We start from the raw sequence: 18,969 nt of genomic DNA, 5'->3' as shown, positions 1-18,969 counted from the left end.
GCAGAATTGCAGGTTGAAGCACAGGGGAATCATTATCCGACATGGCATTTGTCCTCGATCCATGTGCAGTGGAGGGATCATGAACCTTCATGTTGTACACACTAGATTTGCAATACACCCAGAATGCAAAATTCAATGTATTACAATCCAGCAAGTCTGGGTCCTATGCGACCAATCCAGTATTCCAGAAATGTGGTATCGATTTTACCATTTGGCCATTGGTGCTAGACTTGGACACCCTGAACAGTATCTAATTAGGATTTAAAAATTTGTGAATTGTGTGAAATGGCCTCTTAGTTGTAAATCAATTTTCCTCACGCTTTCCAGTTGCCTCGGCTAATGATAAACAGACCCAGTGTTCAACCTACAATTCATGTCCTTTTAGAGTTAAACTAACTAGTTCTGCTACCTTGGTGGTGGAGCACGTTGATTGGTATACTCACGAACGCTCCACCAATGGTTCAGCAGCTCGGAAAAGAATATCCCTCCACAATTTCAAATCTTTGTGTGGTTTGCTTTCACTGTTCTCTGAATACCTGTAATAGTTGAATGATGCGTAAGACTATTTTCTATTAGATATCTAACTGAGCTCTGTGGCAGAGTGGTTAGCATGGCATGCTACAATGCCAGGGGTCCCGTGTTCGAATCCAAGCCTGAGTGCCCCTTCATTAATTTCATCACATCATTACTCACTGTTGCGATTAGCCAAAATTGATAGAAAAGCAACACTAAACAACAAAAATTAAATCAAATTATCCGATATCTAGACAACTATAAACACACAAATATTCAGTTCAATGCTCTAGATGAAATTATAAACATATATATTTTTTTAAGAATTTGGAATATAGTAACAATTTTTCAATATGAAGGAAACCAAAAAAAAGTATTTGCTGGCATCTTTGTTTTCTCACCAAAAAATTCTCGATGTACAGAAGGTAGCTTATCTTTCTACATATAATGTATTTTAAATATTCCCACCACAATGAAAATAAGCAAACCAAATATCTAGATATGACAATGTGACAGTTTTGGTCAGAAGTATGATGCATAATTTAAAAGGTAAAAAAAAAAAGGTAAAGTGCTCCCCTGTGCATAGCACCACGCCATGAAGGCGTATAGGGGGTGTGGGGGTAACACATAATTTACATAACATAAATATTCAGGATATAAATTAAACTGATACTTTCAGGACAGACAATATGTACAAGAATAAGAGATTAACATTTTGCCAAAAATGCATGTTTGCGATTTATCCACAATTGAAAATGGTATCTGCAGAAACAAGTAAGAAATACAGTGATGTCTGATGATACAAATGTGAAGTTAATCAATGGAAAGGAATTTTTTTTATATAGGATACAATTCATCATGCTCCATGAGAAATTCACTGTTTACAGACATTTTCCCCCTTATAATATTTTTTTTTACTTTTCTCATCTGGCAATACTGGGTGAGTCATTTCGTCACTATATTGTCCTATTTGTCTCTGCTACCAGTTTTTTTTTCCTGTGTGTACAGGGACTGATTCATTGTTACTACATGCATGATTTGTGTGGTAAGTATTATATTTTATTTATATATTTTGAAATTACATTTGAAGTACTTCTATTAAATAAATCTGCTGAAGATAGAGAATGCACATAAATAAATATAAAAATTGCAGTGCACTGTTGCAAAACCTGCACAGAAAGATTAGCAAAAAGAGAAGTCTAACATTACTGAATAACAGATTTGTAACTCAAAAATAAAAAATAATTTTCTCTATCTTCATGTAATTCTTTAAATTAATAGTAAATAATGCTTTAATTACCTTTTTGTAAATACTTTGCATAGTCCAATATGCATTAACAATTGCATTATATAATACAAAACTATACTTACATTAAACTTTCTTTAATTCAGTAAATCAACAAATTTACATCATACTTAACATTCGTAGTTTTAAATATTCACAATATATAATCTTTACACACATTTATTTATACCCTTTCCCAGAACCACATAATTGTCAGATTTATTTACATGACAGTTCATTTAGATGAATCTTGAGAATAATGGCTAATAAACCGAGCAGATGGATCGTCCACTTCTATCCATCGAGGCATCCAAAAGTATGGGACCCAATCATCTTGGCCTGGGAAGTTCTTCTCAAACACTTCTCTGCAAACGAAGTACATAATTGCAATCAGTCTTTAGAGACAAATATTTAAGGATGGATTAATATTAGGAATGAACCAATATTAATACTGATGTATTGGTATTAGGGATAGATGGAACCAACTCTTTGAAGACTCGAATGCCCAACAATAACGGTAAAGTTTTTGTAACGTTGTCTGTTCATCAAGAGGATAGAAAGGCAGACCGGGTGCACGAAGCAAGGGTAAAATCCAAATTGAAACAATGGAATGATGTCCCTTGATCTGAAACTCGGACAAAAACTCAACTTCTTGAAACCTGGAAGAATTTTCAATTCCTCTGAAAAGGGCTTTCTTGAGTAAATTACTTCTTTTTTTCTTTCTTCTTCTTCCTCTAATTTTATCTGTACTGAAATGGAATGTCGAACATGTTAAAGTCCTAGCCATTCAATCCAAAATAAAATAAACTTCAATATATATATTGAATATATATCTTTGAAAAGAAAGTTGACACATTCCCAACCATAAACGGCCATGGTCGTTTTAAAGTATGTGCTTGCATTTGCCCGTGAACAACTAAGGTCATTTAGCAGCGGTGTCCATTTTTTCATGTTTTATGGGCATTTTCTCCCCCCCCCCTGCTGATTAGAGAAAGAAAAGGGGTGCACCATGTGACATTAGGGGGAGGTCTGATGTGGTACCAGAGAGCATGATTGGGGGTGCCAAATTAACAAGGACTCCAGAGGATCAAACACATTCAGATCCTTGCAGGCCAATGGGGGGTATCAGTGTGCGATACCAGCAGGAACACTCAAACAGTTCGGGTCCCTATTCTTTGGGCTGAAAAAGTTGACTAATAGAGCCATTTGCTGCCCCCAGGATGCCATTTTGAAAACTCGAAAATTTTAGATGGCAGTTACATTTATTTTTAGGTAAGTTTGAAATCAGAAAATGCCTGGGCTGGCCATTTAAATGCCCCTCTCAGAGATGGGCATGAATGTGTTAATATGGAAATAACACAGACAAATTATTTTTTTAAACAAAAACATATACTGATTAGATAAAAAAAAAAAAGGAAAGTTAAGGTTTTACAGACCTTGGATCAGGCCATAACCTAATCGAGAGACTGACATTGCAAACAAACATATACATGAAACATTAATAAAGTAATTTTACACTGTTTTTGTGCTGCTATTGCATTTGTAAGAAAACTAATGTATTTCAGGGTATTAGAGTGAATTTTATAGTATGTAATACCAAACTTTAAAAAGTATTAAGAATATTGGTAAACTACCTGTAATATAAGGCTTCTTTTGTCTTGGGGGTACACTTTGGGTACTTGGTTGGTGCTAATGCTACAGCTTCGTCACTTATACGATCCTGAAGAATCTCGTTCATAATCATAAACAATGACTTCTTCTTTTCTGCTACACCATCACTGAAATAGATCAGATTATAAAACGCATTCGAACTAACTGAAGTAACTATTAGAATAGATATTACAGTAATTAATTTGATCCCTGTAGTCAAGTTACAATCTTCAGTAACTCTTCATGTGTCAGTCACAATAGTAAGACAACTGTGATGATGTCCAAACAATGGGATCTCTCAGCTTTAAAATACTTGATGACGTCTACGGTGTTGACACAGACAGACTGTAAAGTTAGGGTTACCAGACCGCTATGAGAAAAAATTGATCGATTTAGTTTATTTTACTTCGCGTTTTGTGCCTCTTGGCTAATTTGCGAAGGTGGGGATGAGTGATGAAATTGATGAATGGACATTCACAAACAGCCAAGCCCGAGCAGGATTCGAACCCGGGACCCTTGGCATCACAGCACGATGTGCTAACCATTTGGCCACAGGGTCCGGCACTACGAGGGAAAAGTAGTACATGCTGTCCCAAAATATAGGACTTTAAGTCAAAATGTAGGACACATAACATTCACAATAAGTAATACACATTTCCAGAACATGTTAGAAGTAATTTAAAATTTACACGTTTCAGCATTTAAAAAATATATTTTAATGAAATCTTAAATGCAAAATTTCCAAAGTTGTAATCAATACTACACAATCCACTTCTTACTACTTGTTTTAACTGATACTTTCCATAGAAGCCAATTTTTCTAAAATTTCAGGTTTAGTCAAAATATATTTTTGAGAGACTGAATTCTTCAAAATTATACTGAACCCCAGTCCCAAACTTTTTACAGACTTTTTGAAAAAAATATCTCTCTCATGACTCTGTTGTACTGATGGTAATGAAAGTACTCGCTTATCTCATTATGACCTGAAATGGCAAACAAAAAATCAGCAATTAATGTGACTTGAAATGGTTTCCAGATGTTTCATCTAGGGTGCTCTTTACTTCAATAACTTTCTTCTCTATGCCCCTGCTTTACAATCAAAATATTGAATAAGAATGGGGAACACCTTGCTCCATCAGTTTTAACACCAAGGCAAGAAATTTCACCCAGACACTGAAGAGTGACATCAGAATGTGGTCCCTAAATATTGTTCATTAATTGCTTCCGATTTTGTTCTAGCAGAAACTTTCTTTTTAATTTTCTTTTTTGGCAATGACTGGATCAAAATAAATTTCACTATTGGGAGTGCAGTCCATAGACTTGTACCTTGCATGATTTCTTTTGTTTAACTGAAACACCTATTTCCCTCATTAATATTATATGATGCTCAAAATGTAGGGCATTTACGATATTTCATCCAGATGCCGGACGTAAGGCTAAAATGTAGGACATGCCCGGGAAAAACTGGACATCTGGTAATCCTATGTACAGTGCAATTTCTCACAGATGTAATCCTTTGCAGAACAAATGATGTACAATGCACATAAAGTTCAACCACATGTATACTCTGGACATGTCAACAATGTGTTAATATGATTATGAATGTATTGTTGAATATTTATAGTGTCTGGAAATACATGCAACCGAGTCTTTGAACGTATGTAACTTTTGTACAAAAAGTGATAGACATATGAAACATACACTGGGTATTAACTTTATCTGTGTGTATATTTTATAAACATTAAACACGAAAATCATGCTCTAAATGAATGTTCTGTATGCAAAAAAAGTTAGTAAGGTGTAAAAAGGTACAAAAATACAAATAGCTCAGCTCTTCTATGATAAATTTGAAAACTTCTTTCATCTTGGCATTGATTGCATAACACAGCCAGATGTCGGGCACACCTGGCACTGCCCTCTGACATGACCAGCACTGCCAGTACTACTTGAAATTAAAAAAAAGAAACATACTTTTTAATGAATATGCCATGATTAACCCTATAAATCGTCTGTAAAACATAAAATGCATAAACACTTATCATTCTTTTATCAATTTGATAAATACCCACAGAGACCATCGATACACAATTATTGCAAGCGACTCAACAGCTGTCTTATCACTTTTTGTACAAAAGTTACGTTCGTTCAGTCTGTTACATTACTTTTCGGACACCCTGTAGAATGCCATGGCAATTTTATCATTCTCATAAATAATATGGAAATTCACAATCTTGGCCTTTTGTGGACGTGATGTGATTGGCACCACACTCAGGCCACTTTTAGCCTCACATGTTGTTTCTTCCTTCCCAGGTAACCATGGCTGAGGCTGTGGGAGCCCCAGAGCTCCTTTATACAGGGAAATGGTCGGATAAAATTTCTACCCAAGATCATCTGTTTCCCACATCGTGATATTGTAAATATACATTGCAGTTCTCAGTTATCATGGAATTTCCAGTTATTAGACAAACTTAATGCAAAAAAAACAACGAAAAAACAAAAACAAAAACAATGATAAGGCTTCGTAGATTTTTCAGCGAAAAATGCAGGCTCGACCAGGACTCGAACCCGGGTCTCTGGCAATCCGTGCCATTGCTCTACCACTGAGCTACCGAGCCGGCATGGCTTCCCCTGCATTTTCGCTGGCGCTGTTTTACATGTGTGAAATCGTCTCTGCAAGTGCTACTGCAACGGGATCTGTTGCCTTTGAAACACTATAGACGTCGACGTTGCCTGGTTCCTCCCAGGGTAGAGATGTCAATCCGTTAAATTAGGCACAATTAGCTCAGTGGTAGAGCAGTGGCACGGATTGCCAGAGACCCGGGTTCGAGTCCTGGTTGAGCCTGCATTTTTCGCTGAAAAATCTACGTAGTACATCTCCTGTGTGTGCCTAATTTAATGGAATGATAAGGCTTGTTATTCAGGTGCAAATGTCGTATAAAACTTAACATGCATTCGTTTCATGTTCTCCATTACCTGAATGCTTCCTTTGGCCTCCACAGAATACTGTCCGGCAGCAGCCCGGTGCCATCAAATGCTTTTCTCAAAAGGAACTTTTCCACTTTGTCCTTCGGCTGCCTCAGCTCAGAAGGTAAACTTAGGTAATACTGCGTCAATTGATGATCTAGGAAAGGCACTCGAAGTTCAAGACTGAAACAGACAAAACAAATTAGTTAAGGATCAAACGTAGAATCCACTATTTTTTAATTAATTTTTGTATTTATAACAACCCATGGCATAAGAGCCCATCTACCCACCGACTGCCAATCATCCTACAGGTTACGGGGTGACATATGATCAGCAAGATGAACCACCAGTTGTTGTTGTTGTTGTTGTTGGTTTTCTATGACCATGTTACGCTACTCATTCGTAGCTCCCCAATTTCCTCACGATGGGTGGGTGGCCACTGGTCCCATACACAGGCCAAAATCTCAGGAGAAAAGTTGTTACGCTTCACCCAGGAGACTCGAACTTGCATGCATCCTGTAGCCAGAGCCCAAAGCTTGCACCTTAGACTGCATGGCAATTTTTGTTTGGTGTTTTAAATCCACTTTATGCATAGTAAGGCTAATTGGGACTGGACCTATAGTTTAAAGTGGGATCCGAACCACTATGTGCTGCGACAGGGTATCGAACCTGGGACCCCTTGATTACAAGGCGATGATGCCACCACTGTGCCATCGGGGAGGCATTACTCTGAAGGAGGAAGGGACCAGACCCCAACAAAGACCAATCTCCAAATATGTTTTTGTTTCCAGGAGATTTACACTGCAATATATCTGTAAGAGCTCGCCCCTGCAATACTCCTAAACAAAAAAATAACAAAGCTTGTATTCTTTACCTGCGAGCTGCAGTCGCTCTGTCGGCACGAAGGACATCGTACATGTACAAGTCATTCAGAAGCCTCAAGCTCTCCTTATGTCCTTCCTCAGCAGACGGTGCATCTCTGAAGTATATGTAGCCCTGCGCCAACTCGTCTGCTCCTTCACCACTGAATATCACAGTTGTATCTGTTGTCGTCTGGATATATCTTGATACCAGGTACATACCTGAAAAGCAGTTACGTTTCGATGATTAGCTCTTAGCAATCCTGTATAACCAACAATATCAATTCAGCGACAGCTTTTAAAAATCAATTCACACTGTAATGTTCATTTCTCATTTTTTGAAAGGCGTGAGGTGCATTTGCCTGCCATGATTTGTCATGAAATGATACAAAGTGAAATGCAAAATGAACTCTTGAACACAAAATTTCGAGTTTACTTACCGATGGGACACTTTCTGAAGTCTGAATTATCCTACGTGTTATGCAAATCACAGAAAATTGTTTAATTCTGCTGCATTTGAGAAGCGAAAATGGACTCTTTTACACAAGGATAAACTTTAATACACTCATAACTACATAAATGTGCTATTATAAGGAAAATTTTTATTTTGCATAAGTAGTTTTTAAATCAAATTTAGGGTTACATATGCACCATTTTAACACTGAAATGTTGCTTTATATACCACTTTTGATCCCGAAATATATCAAGATTTTTATACCAAAATCTTGCTATTTTATTCACCATAAATATGTGGCTCTTAGTTATTTAGTTGTTGCTTTTGTGACACTCTTTAGCTAATAACAATGACAGGGATGAGTGATGATAAGATGAAATTGTTGAAGCAAATTTCTCACAAGAATGCCCAGGTCAGGACTCACAACCAGGAACTTTGCTGGGGAGATTCAATGATTGTCCACTTAATGTGCTTGATCACTGAGCAGGACAAAATTTATAGTTAACCTCTGACTACCACTACATACGGCCCATACGTAGCTGGTACTATTGGCCGAAAAGGAAATATTCTTGCATGGCAATGGCTAAGAAAACGTACGAATGCCTCTGGTAAGGAAGGACCGAAGTCTACATGTTGCTGTGACATCATTTGAACACGTGACTATCGCAAGTAACGAGCAAAGCACACTCGTTACGCCATCTGTTGCTGAAAGTGCGTAACCGTGCTATTGAGGAGACCTGTGTGTTTTTGTTTTGTTGCATATTTTGAAAAACAAAAGCAGAAAAATGTCGAGGAAGAGGATAGTAGTTTGTCGGATTATGTTTCGGAAGAAGAGGAGAGTGACTGTAGCGAGTCTGAATATTCAGATATATCCGATGTGGAAGACGAGGCAAAGTCTGTCAGAGATTGGACATCCTTGAACGATCCTTTCAGTGATGCACGTGAGAATCCATGTTATAAGTTTGAAAATGACTATGATTTTCATCCTGCCATCATGACTGAAGAACTGTCAACACCTGCAAGTGTTTTGAAGCGCTTTTTTTTTTCTCTCGCATGTTGTAAAATATTTGTGTGCATGGACTAACAAGAGAGCCGGCATGGAGTACATTACATCGGATCATCCAATATTGACAGTTTTCTCAATATAGTTTGGATTTTCACATTTTTTTTGTGTGTTTATTTGTTTTTCAACAACCCTTTACATGTGTCTGATGGGTGGCTGAATAATGTTAATTCTAATCATTTGAGGGCCTCTTTGATGGCGCAGTGGTAACGTCGTAGTCTTGTAACCAAGGGGTCCCGGGTTCGATACTTGGTGGAGCACATCTCATAGTGGTTCGGATTCCACTTTAAACTGTAGGTCCAGTCCCGATTAGCCTTTCTGTGCATAAAGTGGACTTAAAACAACAATTCTAATCATCATTGAATACAAAAATTATGGAATTAGCAACCAATGTGATTGACGATTCGTTTGCACTATCACTGGGTGTTGCCTAATGCTCTCCGCATAGCATGGTCGTGGGATTCTGCTCTCTATCTACAGGCTGGGATTCAAGAGGTTAAGGAAATACATACCATAGCAGTTAAGTAACATACCTTTGTCTACTGATAAAGTAACATATTGTTATTTTATATACAAGGGAGCTACTGTAGTACCAAATTGAAGCGCAATTCTGGGCCTGACGAAGCTGGTAGAAAGGTGGCAAAATGAACCATAGTTAAAGAAAATTACATGGAAAAATTAAGTGTATTGATTTGAATAGATTCTGGGCATTTAGAATAAGCATCTTGTAGTTCAAATTTCATGATGTTCAAATTATTTTTCCTGTAATTGATAATTATTCTTCAAAGAGTGTCATTTTTTGTCAACATGACTACATCACATTTTTATCCCATTTCATCAAATATACCAGGGGTTCGGAGTAGAGTGGCGTAACTACATTCAAGACAGTTTTGAGAAAAAGGCACCTTCAGATAACGTAATACCATGTTTAGCTGTTGGAGCACAAACACAGTGGTGCCTCTATGAGCAAGACTTTGAAACTTAGGAGATACTTACTTCTAGCACTGAAATGTTGATACTTCACAATTCTAAGTTATACATGTTACTCAGCTTTCAAGTGGAGTCAGTGGCGGCCGGCGGCAACTATGATGCGTAGTGCCAATGTGATAAAAAAAAAAAACACCTCCGCACTTCCCTAAAAATATAACAATTACAAGAGGAAAGGAAAAAAAACTCTTATCACCTTCTCCTCCCCCTGCACACGTATTCTAACTGGATGTCGAAAATATCTTTGTTATGAAAAGAAATTGTCGAAATGCCAAAGGAAACTCGCATCATCATAGGATTTTTTACTTTTATATTTTAAAAAAAGTCTGGATGGCCCTCTTGGTGCATCTATCTATTATCAAAAATGTTAATTTAACTTTGGAAAAATACTACGTTCGTTTCTCCAAAAGTAGGCAGAAATTACTTCCCGTCTTACAAATCAGTCGTATTTAGCAACTTTTCTCTGAAGGTGGGAACTGTGTCAACACTGCGAAAGTTCCCTCGCCGTGCCAGGCGAAGACGGGCACGGTTTCTTATGGACTAACTCCGCCCCCCTGCCACTTTGTTCTCGGCTCATGGAAATGTTCCTCGTGGAGACTTCTTCAACCCTCTGCACGTGCGTCAACTTGGTTAGGTCCATGGGTTAGGCCAGCTCTTGGGCAGCACGGACTGTTGCCTCGCGAGGGTACGAACGAAACAGCTGGCGATGCAGTGAGGAGGTTGGGGCGGTCGTCACGTCAGCTTGACCGATTGCAAGATTCGAATCTCCTTGTTTGTAAACTATCAATGTATTCATTTAACAATACTTCGCGAGGTAAGTGTTTCTTGCGAGGGTAGTGCCATGGCACAGCGGCTCTACCCTTTGAGCCGCCGCTGAGTGGAGTTATGCCACTTGTGCAGTGAACCCCTCATATATTGCACTGCCTAATGCTACAAACATTTTGTTAAATAAAACCTCCACATTAAACAATTCTAATTATCTATTTGCTTACTTATCACAGGAAGAAAATACAGTACCTATAGATGCTCTGATTGTAGTGATATCTGGAGTTTCCAAGTGATAAATTAACTGGTCCAGTATTTCCTCAATGTCCTTCTTTGTGAAAAATATCTCATGATGCTCACTCCCAATATACTCGGCAACTTTTCTTGCAGCCGCTATGTCTGGACTTGTCTCCATTCCAACCGAAAAAGTCTATTAAAAAAAGTTACGACAGTACACTACATGAAACACTAAATTAATGCAATTTGCAGATTTTAATTGGTATAAATGGCTGTAAAATAAAATTTTATATTCATCATTAAACTGTTTGTAGTTTTGCAAGGATCGGAACTTGAGGCCGTGTTCGTAAATTTCATCTTGTAGGTGTTTTATACAAATATCAATCATTAAAATTATTGACAATTTTATCTTATAAACTGATCTCATCCCATTTGGTGTTACCATCAACTTAGAAAAGGAAATTCCAGGACTTTCCCTAGGTTTGTGCATTCTCACATGTAAATCATTCAAGTTATAATGTCATTTAAAAAAGAACATGTCATTTACTTTACATTATATTCTCGTGAAAACTGAAAAAGCATGACACTCACTTGAACGGGACAAACTGTTGCATACAAAACGAGTGAAATCATCTTTGAAGAACTCAGACCTGTGCTATGTGCTAGCCAAGACAATCAATCGTGTACGAATTTACAAATATCGGTAAAAGTTCGGTATATCAGACACACATTTCTTCATTTTTACACAAGAAACTACTTATGGAAATGAGTTTGTGCAAGCTTTCCAACATTCGTCGAGATATTTTCTTTCATCGTGGAATATATTTGACAGGGAAATCATGTATTTTTCAAGAGAAATAACTCACCGACGCACAATTGCCATTGCTTTCGCTACTTGAACTGCATGCTGCGTGCATTTGATGACGTAAGCCCCTTTTTTTTCACTATGCTTGCCTAACCGAACCAAACCTAACCTAACCTCACCTTATCGGAAATGGTTCGTGGAGCTATCCGTCAGCAAACCCGTGCATAATGTAAAATTTTTACACGTGACAAACACGATGATAGGTATTTTTCGGTGAAGAAGGTTGGAAACACTGAATACCCACAATTTGAGTCAAAATGTGCCCGCCATAACATGTGTTACGGAAGCGAAGAAAGGAATCACTCTGTATGTGAAAAATTGTGTTTGTTTTCATGTAAAAAGCATTATGGCACCTTGAACTATGTTCCGCAATACACAATTGGTAAGTACAAACCATGCGAAACACAAAATATCAGATTTTAATGTGTCTTCGATATACTGAACTTTTACCCAAATATCCAAACTAAGGCACCTAACATATATCCTTTCAATTCAAACTGTGTCTACATTTAGTAGGAGACTGATTAAACAACACTTATTTCAAAATGAATATACAGGAACCGTAACAGGTTTTGCTTTGAAAAAGAGTATTTAGACACTTACTTTACAAAACTAGGACATATGAAATACTATGTGTTTATAAAGATGAACATAATAATATGAGAATTTGGGGTATATTACACACTGTTCCATCTCTAGTACAGCCATATCAGTGAAAATGCCAGTCCTAATATTTCTTAATCTTTTAGTCACAGATCAATTTCCCTGACTTTCCTAAATCAGCGCAAACCCTGCCCTCACCTGAACTTTGTATTCTAATCCTGCTTCCTTCGCCAACTTCACAACCAGGGCCGTGACTAAACTCGAATCCAAGCCTCCCGACAGGAGACATCCGATACGACGGTGCGCCATGAGCCTTTTCTTTACGGCTGCTGTGAGAAGTTGTCTAATGTTGGCATGGATGTCTGTCGGATGCAGGTCTGGAAGAATGAACAAAGCCATAGTTAAAACTGAAGTTCACATGGAAATCTGAAGACATGCTATAATATGGCACACACCAGCATGTATGTCGAACATTGCACTATACACAATTTTAATTAACATCCTGCATTTAATATACACAGATGGCAACTTAGAGGTGGCACTAATATCAATACTAAAAAATTACTATTTAATACCATGCATCGTTGACATTGTAAGGCCTGGTGAAGTCGTTTTAGTAAATCTGCTATGATATTGCAACTACTGAAAAAAAAGGGGGCGTTTACAATTCCGTTCAGAGCATTCAAGTGCATCTTAGTGTTGTCCAGATATTGAAAGTACTTTTTCTGTACAGTGAGTTTATTTTCTATCACAGCGAAAGTAAACAAGACAATTTGCTTGAATGCTCTTAAAGGAATTCTAGATGTCATTTTTACAGAATTTGGAATATCATAACAGTTTTTCGAAAACAATTTTCCAAATGGCCAGTGCCACCTTAACCTAGAGAAGAACCTCAATTAGAACCTTATGTTAGTTTTCCTCTGAATTTTTGGATCAACTTAGATTATTCTTCAGGGGAAACAAATTTTTAGCAATATATTATTAGAGACAGGTTAAAAGATAAGGGAATTAGCTCCAAGATTGTATTGCTTGGCTAACAATTCATTCTCTATTGCACAGATCTTAGCTTGCGTTTCGTGGCTGCATTTTTCGTCACTTGGCAACTTTTTAAACAAATGTCTTTACCTGCAACAATGACTACGAAACCCTCTCATACCTGAAGAAGAATACAGGTTATAATTGTAATTGTAATTTGTTCTTGTTCTGTTGACTACATTGTAGCTATTTCTATCTGCAGCAGTATAGAGCACGCCATTTGTTACATATAACATTAGCATGATTTCAGTACAAATACATCCACTTGATTACTTATTTGAGATGCAGTATAATTAAAGTTACAAGTATACCTATATTACATACCCTTCATTACACATTTGGGATATAGATCAGCATAATTGACTTTCAAATATATATTACATCCACTAGATTACATATATGGGATGCATATCAGATTAATTAAGGTTTCTTTTTTACTGGAGCAGACTAATATTTATTTTTAAATATGTGAAAAACCAAAATAAACACCACTCATATTGTATACTGCCTGAAATTTCTGTATTTCCCAGGACTCCCAAGTCTGTAGAAACCATGTATAGTACTTCGTCTATTTTTTTATAATTTTAAGTGCATGAATCCTCCCTGCTAACTGCGGTACTCTGTAAAGAAACAGCTGAAGGAAAAAAAGTCATTAGACAAGTTGAAAACTTAACAAGACTTACTCACCTTCATACTTAACCAATGGCCTGTATTTGGGAATGTCGCCAATTGTATAAAATTTCTTTTTCGTAAGAAGTTTTACTGTCCCGTCATCATTCAGCTGATATTCTTGAAAGTGTCCTGGTGCAAAAGGCTCTATCTTCCATTTGTGTCCATTGAAACTGTTGGCTAAATCCATCAACCCTGAAACAGATGTGGAACTGGTTTACCTCAAAGCAAACATGCTCGTATTATTGACATTTATAATACTCTTACTTTATTGGCACCTGTTTTCAGAATTTTAATTCTTTAATGATTAAGATTCAAAAGTTTAACCATATATTAAAAAAAAAAGAGTCTGTAATAACAATTAACTAAAAAGTACAGTGACAAAATATCTGTGATAACTTATGTAAAGAAAAATTCCATGTAGGTAAACCACATTCTCACCTTTAGCTTCAGAGCAGACACCTAGAACACCAGAATCACTAAGCAGTGTGAAGACTGGTCTAATTCCGAACGGATCCCTTGCGATGTAAACGCGGCGCTTGTCTGTATCAACTATGCAGAATGCGAAAACCCCATCCAGGTTGGTTGTGCACTTCTCTATGCCAAACTTGGAATACATATGAATGATGCATTCAACGTCACAAAGTGTCTCGTAGTTGAAGTTGAATTCATCCTTCAGCTGAAATGAGTAATAGATTCATATTTGAAGTAAACAAAACTATGACAACAATTTATTACAAGAATTCCCAAGTAACCACAACCGTTGGGCCAACGTCAGGTTTTACGTTGAGCCAACAGTGGTTGCCAACGTTTGCCCAACCATGGAAAAAAGAGTCAAAATCAGTTTTAAAAATAACTTTTTCATGCTAAGACAACTTTCAGGAGTATGCTGTAAATTCTAGTGTAAAATAAATGGCATGTAACAGTGTTTCTTTTCGAATATTTCAGTCACAGCACATACTCGAAATATAATATATTTTTAATAAAAGTAGAGGATATTTTTAACTTGCAGTCACTCACCAGTCCTTTGTCAACCGCCATGGATGAAAGATGTGTTAGGAATTTTTATTGTTTGTCTGTTCTGTAGCAGAACAAGAACACTTGTACAGGTATTCTTATGAAGATGGTTAAACAATGTTTTGTGCAGACTAAATTCCATGAAAGGTGGAAAACTAAGTAAACCAGAAACTTTTTGTGCTACCACTTGAAGGACAACAATGATACCATGTGACTGAGAAAGTGCTGTGTATTTTTTTTATTTTCATAAATAATTTGTACTATTGTTTACATTTAGCCTGACAATAAATTATGTATATATCAACACAAACCTATCCATTCTTTAGTTTTCAGTACGTTGGGCCAACGTAAAAACCACACGTTGTAACCACAGTGAAAATTGTCGTTGCCCAACGGTACATTTTTACGCTGGGCCAACCATTTTCAGTACGGTTGGCCCAACCACTTTTGTTTACTTGGGTTGTAACATTACCAGTGCCATGAAGGCACATATTTTATGACATTAAAAAAAACTTCTTACATCATGTGCCAGCAACACTTTTGTGGAAACCACTCTCTGTCTCTCAACCAACTCTGATGATGACTCCGAGATGGAGTCGAAAGCTTGGACAGGCTTTTAAAATGTCTTGTATTGTGCTAATTATTTATTTTGGGTAGTGTTTAACAAGAGTGCACATTTCTGTTGTTCAAATCTAGTCCCAATTAATCTTTGCACATATCAAGCATGTTTAATATAAAATTTACTTCCCTTAATCTGGGGAAAAATTGATTTTAGAGAACTTTAAGATTGAATTTGTTATGTTACCATGTTATGTCTAATGTATGTTGCCTACTCTGGGCACAATCTCATGGCACCACTGCATTCTTTAAAATGCACACATCACATTAATTACATTACACTTACTTACCCTCATGCAGTTGTAAAGCTCTCCGTTACATATTAACGTGACATGTGGATGCTGTCGCAGTCGCATTGGCTGCATACCATACACACTGTCAACAATGACTAACCGATGAAACCCAACACAACAATGCTGAAAAATATTAAAATGCATTACTGATTGTGGCACTATTAATGTAACAAAATGCAATTTGCATTGCAGTAAAGTTATGTCTGTAAACTTAAGGTGTTAAACTTTATATTTAACATAACAAAATAACATATTAGAAATATATAACCTTCAGAAATTAGCCACACAGCAGCAGATGTGATAGTGAAATATACACAGTTTTTCCTCTATGGTCTTATTAATCGTGATTTTGGAAATTGATATATTTGTAAATAAGATAAAAGTATATCCTGTAGGATATGCTATTTTAGATTTCTGTTAAGAAATTATTCCTCTCAATAGAACATTTGAAATATTTTATGAAGCTGTAAAAACACAAATTATGCTCATATGCATACTATTTTCTTACTGACAATGTTACACCATATTTCATGATGCTTTGCGACATCCAAATTCATTGGTGTGAAAAGTGTAATTGGTGCCACAAAACCATACAGAGCTTATTGGAACGTAATTTGTGTTTATTATTATAATGAAAAGTGAGAATCAGAAGGGAGTGCATAAAAATTATTGTTTGAAAATTTTCTTTAACCTTCGCTTGTGGCAGCAGTATTCATACAAACCACATATTTGAAACTGAAGAATAACTCAAACAAAGGTACTTATCTCTGAAGTGTTACTGATAACAGATAAAAATAAACTCATGCAAGTGTTCTTATGCACATAGAAGTATGGTGATTTTTCTGCACACAAACACACCTATAATGTTATACAAAGCTCAATTCATGATTATTTTTGTTCTAATTTTATCTTACCCCACTTCCCCTGATGGAAAATTGAAAGAGAAAAAAATAGGTCTCCATACCTGGAACCTCTGATCAGATTCAATTCTCCACGAATCTGGACCTCTGTGTCTGATTTTACTAAATGCATCACTGGTATGAACTGTGTTGTTTGTCTCAACACCAAATATAGCCCAAATTCCACACATGACTGTAAGAAATAAAATCTTGTTAAAATTAAAAGTGATTCACTTGTATAAATACATTACAAATCATGTTTATAGAACATGCATAACATATTAAATTTTGCTTAATCAACTTTGAACTGATGTCATTAGCTTGTTTGTTTGAATAGTTGTTTTAAGCCCACTTTATGCACTGATAAGCTAATCGGGACTGGACCTACAGTTTAAAGTGAGATTCGAACCACTGTGCAATGTGCCTCCACCGGGCATCGAACCCAAGAAACCTTGATGACAAGGTGAGGACGCTATCTATCACCATTGGGGAAGCCCATCTTATTATGCAAGGATAAGAGTCAATTTAATTCAATTTCATGTGAGCTAGCATATTATATTGGAAAAGGCGATTTTGTAGGTGAGGAAAAAAGTCTCTGGGAAAAGTTTTGTGTTGGCAATTTCAGAAGTAACATAGAAATGTTGGGCCTAATCGATTTGTTGATACTCTACATTCTCCGAAACTCGCTATTTTAAGGGAAATTTTCCATTTTCGTATACGTAAACACAAGTCACTGCACGACAACTGAAATATTCAAGAAAAAAATAGAGACGAGAAAGGAGGATCTTTTGTACAAGTTGAACGGATGCTAATAATCAATCAATCAGAACGCAAAGAACGAAACAAATAGAGCATGGTGAAAACGCGCCGGTCCTCCCAACAATCTTATGTACCTCTAAAACTTTTGTCTGGCTTAAGGTGGTCCGGATTGCATCAGCACAGTAATTTACATTTTTGAAAAGAAAGTATGAGATGATCTCATCAAAACTGAGATAGGATGCCTAAAGAAACTTCAGTTTCATTATTAATCATTATTAAAAGTGAAGCAAACAGTTTTTATGGTTTACATCACCCAGATAAATACATTAAAATAAATAAATAAATAACGGGCCTGCTATCACGGTGGTCAGCTGTTATTAGTGATGCTGCTTCAGGATTCACGATACAATCAATCATGTCCTTAAAATAAACACATTTTAGGAGAACATACGGTAGGGTCTCTGACACATTAATCAGCCAGACCAGTAATCATTCATTCATCCTCTACTGCCCCAATTTCTCCTCAAGGTCAATGATCAACTCGATTTAGTTAGCTAGATCAGCTGTTAAATCTGGGGATTGCCGATTTGTATAACTACATATATGAGCTTCGTCATCAATATACCGCGTCAGTTTGTCATCACTTATATAAATGCAATTTTGAACTGCAAATACTAACGGAAAAAAAACATGATATAAATATGCCGGTACCTACCTGTATTATTGATATTACACACTACACAAGTTAGCCGTGTTTCCAGCAAAACATTCGTTCGCAAAATGCTCAAGACAGAACGTTTTGCACACCTGACACATACAAGTTCCTGCGGAAATGTGTGATAACGTGGCACGGCACTTATTCCACATACACGCGCTAAATCAATTCGATACACATGTCTAGCTGTTTGGCGCGCTTCGCGACTTGCGCATGAAAGTGTTTCCAACCTGTGACGTAAAATATTAGGGTTTAATTTCCCACAAAGCTTAGATAAATAAACCAAGTTCCGAAAGCAGTGCTTACGATTAAGTGTGTGTGTGGCGGGGGAGGGGCAGTTTCCCCCGAACTGTGGCCTCTTACTGCTAAGCGTTGTCTAGAGAGAAAAAGTAAATTGTCCTTGCCTCCCCAGTTTTGGCACCCGATCGCCGCTATTGACTGAACCACATAGCCATGTTTCTTAGTAATAGGTTAAGTGTTTCTCTTATGAAAATGGCCGTGTTTTAACATCTCCTTTATGGAAGTATCTACCGGGGTATGTTCGTTTTCGAAGCGTTTAAAGCAAACAATAAATCTTCAGTACATCGCGCAACGACGCCAGGAGTCCCGGGTTCAAATCCCGGCCTGGGTATGGATGTTTGTGAGTGTCCATTCATCAATTTCATCATATCATCACTCATCCCCATGTTCGCAAATTAGCCAAAATTGGCACAAAAAG

General features: G+C 36.9%; 1 protein-coding gene and 1 non-coding gene across 2 annotated transcripts; both read right to left on the bottom strand.

Annotated features, from left to right (window-relative positions):
- Positions 1-1,880: 1,880 nt before the first annotated feature.
- On the bottom strand, positions 1,881-18,437 carry AsnS (asparagine synthetase). Its single transcript, XM_083111834.1, has 11 exons — positions 18,252-18,437; positions 16,843-16,970; positions 15,876-16,001; positions 14,392-14,629; positions 13,969-14,145; positions 12,445-12,623; positions 10,794-10,971; positions 7,287-7,494; positions 6,422-6,595; positions 3,433-3,576; positions 1,881-2,163 (listed from the first exon to the last, which is right to left on the bottom strand). The coding sequence occupies exons 2-11, from the start codon at positions 16,966-16,968 to the stop codon at positions 2,034-2,036; spliced, it is 1,680 nt and encodes a 559-aa protein (XP_082967960.1). The 5' UTR covers positions 16,969-16,970; positions 18,252-18,437; the 3' UTR covers positions 1,881-2,033.
- Positions 5,993-6,063, bottom strand: TRNAS-GGA (transfer RNA serine (anticodon GGA)). Its single transcript has one exon. It is a non-coding gene; the product is annotated as a tRNA-Ser (tRNA).
- Positions 18,438-18,969: the final 532 nt, after the last annotated feature.

Source organism: Lepisma saccharinum, chromosome 25 (assembly GCF_977018435.1).
Source record: "Lepisma saccharinum chromosome 25, izLepSacc3.1, whole genome shotgun sequence".
NCBI lineage: Eukaryota > Metazoa > Arthropoda > Insecta > Zygentoma > Lepismatidae > Lepisma > Lepisma saccharinum.
This window is presented reverse-complemented; position numbering and strand designations above follow the sequence as displayed.

What these genes read in the sequence shown, in the direction of transcription:
- AsnS (XM_083111834.1), bottom strand. Translation starts at nt 16,968, where the DNA reads ATGTGTGGAATTTGGGCTATATTTGGTGTTGAGACAAACAACACAGTT. An exon ending in TACAATCAGAGCATCTATAG is followed by an intron (nt 7,495 to 10,793) that starts GTACTGTATTTT and finishes ACTGCTTTTCAG; the next exon opens with GTATGTACCTGGTATCAAGA. An exon ending in AGAGCGACTGCAGCTCGCAG is followed by an intron (nt 6,596 to 7,286) that starts GTAAAGAATACA and finishes TGTCTGTTTCAG; the next exon opens with TCTTGAACTTCGAGTGCCTT.